At 44.6% G+C, this 3,998-nt stretch overlaps 1 protein-coding gene across 1 annotated transcript; it reads right to left on the bottom strand.

Moving 5' to 3' along the window:
* Positions 1 to 362: 362 nt before the first annotated feature.
* Positions 363 to 1,879, bottom strand: LOC123738822 (zinc finger protein 2 homolog; the record flags this gene model as incomplete). The annotated part of the gene is made up of 3 exons (XM_045713544.1): positions 1,861 to 1,879; positions 1,141 to 1,480; positions 363 to 888 (listed from the first exon to the last, which is right to left on the bottom strand). Coding segments are annotated over exons 1-3 (885 nt in total), but the record flags the coding sequence as incomplete, so codon positions are not given.
* Between the last annotated feature and the right edge of the window lie 2,119 nt (positions 1,880 to 3,998).

Genomic DNA, 3,998 nt, shown 5'->3' with positions numbered 1-3,998 from the left:
ATTTTGAAGTGTTGCATTTTGATTCCAGTGGGTCACCAACATGGTAAGTGTAACAACAATTTTTTTGTTAGTCACTTTTTGTTAAATCACATAAATAGTAACTCTTCCATTTCAGAGCCTGGATTTTCCCCCTGAGGCTAATATCCATATCATGTTGAAATCAATAGAACAGGGGACAAACGTTTAGGATTCTACATTGTGACAATATTAAAATACTCCTACTACAATGTTAAAACATTCTACATTGTGACATTAATTCATTGATATCATGAAACAACTCATCCATGTATTTTCTGATGTTTGATCAGAGATCTTTTATCAGATTATCTCTGGTGACAGCTATGAGATTTCTCTCCTGTGTGTATTCTCTGGTGTCGAGTCAGATTGCTAGATGTAATAAAACTCTTCCCACATTGATCACAGCTATAAGGCTTCTCTCCTGTGTGTATTCTCTGGTGTATTGTCAGATTTCTAGGTCCTGTAAAACTCTTCCCACATTGATCACAGCTATAAGGCTTCTCTCCTGTGTGTATTCTCTGGTGTATTGTCAGATTTCTAGATCCTGTAAAACTCTTCCCACATTGATCACAGCTATAAGGCTTCTCTCCTGTGTGTATTCTCCTGTGTACAGTCAGCTTCCCAGATTGACCAAAACTCTTCCCACAATGATCACAGCTATAAGGTTTCTCTCCTGTGTGTGTTCTCTGGTGTATTGTCAGATTGCTAGACCCTGTAAAACTCTTCCCACATTGATCACAGGTATAAGGCTTCTCTCCTGTGTGTATTCTCTGGTGTAGAGTCAGATTTCTAGATGCAGCAAAACTCTTCCCACATTGATCACAGCTATAAGGCTTCTCTCCTGTATGCATTCTCTGGTGTACAGTCAGACTTCTTGATGCCGCAAAACTCTTCCCACATTGATCACAGCTATAAGGTTTCTCTCCTGTGTGTGTTCTCTGGTGTAAAGTCAGCTGGCCAGATGTAGTAAAACTCTTCCCACCTTGATTACAGCTATAGGATTTCTCTCCTGTGTGTATTCTCTGGTGTAGAGTCAGACTGCTAGATGCAGCAAAATTCTTCCCACAATGATCACAGCTATAAGATTTCTCTCCTGTGTGTGTACTCTGGTGTAATGTCAGCTGGCCAGATTGAACAAAACTCTTCCCACACTGATCACAGGTATACGGTTTTTCTCCTGTGTGTGTTCTCTGGTGTAAAGTCAGCTGGCCAGATTGAACAAAACTCTTCCCACATTGATCACAGCTATAAGGTTTCTCCCCTGTGTGTGTTCTCTGGTGTAAAGTCAGCTGGCCAGATTGAACAAAACTCTTCCCACATTGAGCACAGCTATAAGGTTTCTCTCCTGTGTGTGTTCTCTGGTGTAAAGTCAGCTGGCCAGATGTAGTAAAACTCTTCCCACATTGAGCACAGCTATAAGGTTTCTCCCCCGTGTGTATTCTCTGGTGTGATTTTAAATGTCCTGAAGAAACAAAACTCTTCCCACAGTCAGAGCAGCAGTGAGTTCTCTTCCCTGTGGGTCTCTGCGGGTGTTTCTTGAGGTGTTCTGATCTGCAGAGACTCTTCTCTGCCTCGTCAGCGTCATGAGGTTGTTGAGGCTCCCCAGAGGATCCACGATAGTCCCATATTTCTCCTGTGTGAACAACAAAGTCAGACAGATGGTTAAAGGCCCACAACAGCGGTAATCCACTGTAAAAGGTGATGCCAACAGCGTAGCCATGATGTTGTACAACAATTGACGTCTGTAATGAATGTTAAAATTATTTGACAATTGTCTTAAAATGAGCAAGAATAGTCATATTTTGTCTTTTCACATTAGTAGTAAAATCGATGACTGTAGGCTAGAAATGAAGTTATTCATGTTGTTCATGTGCCAGACGACTTTTGGTCTCAAATATAGGCCCCTTTCTGTGTTTAACAAAATTGCGGCACAAGGGCGATGCGCACACAATTTGATTGCAGAAACACCTCCCTGCTAATGAGGAAACCAATAGTTATGGATGTAGTATATCTGCCTGGAGCAAAAATAGTGAGCAAAGATTTTAGTTTTTCACAATGTATTCTGAATGTGAACAGGGGAAAACTCAGGGAAGTAACCTCCATTTCCAGGTTGCTTATGAGTGCATTTCACACTACTTTGGATTATAATTGTAAGGCTCGCTTGAATGTCCTGCTTAATATAATGTTTGTGTCATCATCGCAAATCAACCTCTTTGTACTTAAAAAACACTTCAACCAGTAAAACGCTTTTAACTCAAAAATGGCGCCGGAGGAGATGGCCCTCTCCTAACCAATTGTGCTATTATGTGTTTTCTTTTGCGATATTTGTAAATTATTTTGTACATAATGTTTCTGCAGAAAAGAGCTTCTGGATATAAGGACAGCGATCACTCACACATCAATCACACCTCGAATGATGGATTAGACTGGATCACTCACTCACCTGGATTAGACACTGCCCAGTGACACGAGCCTACCAGACGAGCTAAAACACTTCTATGCTCGCTTCGAGGCAAGCAACAATGAGGCATGCATGAGAACATCAGCTGTTCCGGACGACTGTGTGATCACGCTCTCCGTAGCCGACGTGAGTAAGTCCTTTAAACAGGTCAACATACACAAGGATGCGGGGCCAGACGGATTACCAGGACGTGTGCTCCGGGCATGTGCTGACCAACTGGCTGGTGTCTTCACTGACATTTTCAACATGTCCCTGATTGAGTCTGTAATACCAACATGCTTCAAGCAGACCACCATAGTCCCTGTGCCCAAGAACACAAAGGCAACCTGCCTAAATGACTACAGAGCCGTAGCACTCACGTCCGTAACCATGAAGTGCTTTGAAAGGCTGGTAATGGCTCACATCAACACCATTATCCCAGAAACCTAGACCCACTCCAATTTGCATACCGCCCAAAAAGAGCCACAGATGATGCAATCTCTATTGCACTCCACACTGCCCTTTCCCACCTGGACAAAAGGAACATTTATGTGAGACTGCTATTCATTGACTACAGCTCAGCGTTCAACACCATAGTACCCTCAAAGCTCATCACTATGCTAAGGAACCTGGGACTAAACACCTCCCTCTGCAACTGGATCCTGGACTTCCTGATGGGCCGCCCTCAGGTGGTGAGAATAGGTAGCAACACATCTGCCACGCTGATCCTCAACACTGGAGCTCCCTAGGGGTGCGTGCTCAGTCCCCTCCTGTACTCCCTGTTCACCCACGACTGCATGGCCAGGCATGACTCCAACACCATCATTAAGTTTGCTGATGACACAACAATAGTAGGGCTGATCACCGACAACGAAGAGACAGCATATAGGGAGTAGGTCAGCGACCTGGCCGGGTGGTGCCAGAATAAAAACCTATCCCTCAACGTAACCAAGACTAAGGAGATGATTGTGAACTACAGGAAAAGGAGAACCGAGCACGTCCCCATTCTCATCGACCGGGCTGTAGTGGAGCAGGTTGAGAGCTTCAAATTCCTTGGTGTCCACATCAACAACAAACTAGAATGGTCCAAACATATGAACAGTCGTGAAGAGGGCACGACAAAGCCTATTCCTCCTCAGGAAACTAAAAAGATTTGGCATGGGTCCTGAGATCCTCAAAAGGTTCTACAGCTGCAACATCGAGAGTATCCTGACCGGTTGCATCACTGCCTGGTACGGCAATTGCTCGGCCTCCGATCACAAGGCACTTCAGAGGGTAGTGCGTACGGCCCAGTACATCACTGGGGCAAAGCTGCCTGCCATCCAGGTCCTCGACACCAGGCGGTGTCAGAGGAAGGCCCTAAAAATTGTCAAAGACCCCAGCCATCCCAGTCATAGACAGTTCTCTCTACTACCGCATGGCAAGCGGTACCAGAGTGCCAAGTCTAGGACAAAAAGGCTTCTCAACAGTTTTAACCCCCAAGCCATAAGACTTCTGAACAGGTAACCAAATGGTTACCCGGACTATTTGCATTGTGTGC

The sequence above is a fragment of the Salmo salar genome, chromosome ssa02 (assembly GCF_905237065.1).
Source record: "Salmo salar chromosome ssa02, Ssal_v3.1, whole genome shotgun sequence".
Classification (NCBI taxonomy): Eukaryota; Metazoa; Chordata; class Actinopteri; order Salmoniformes; family Salmonidae; genus Salmo; species Salmo salar.
This window is presented reverse-complemented; position numbering and strand designations above follow the sequence as displayed.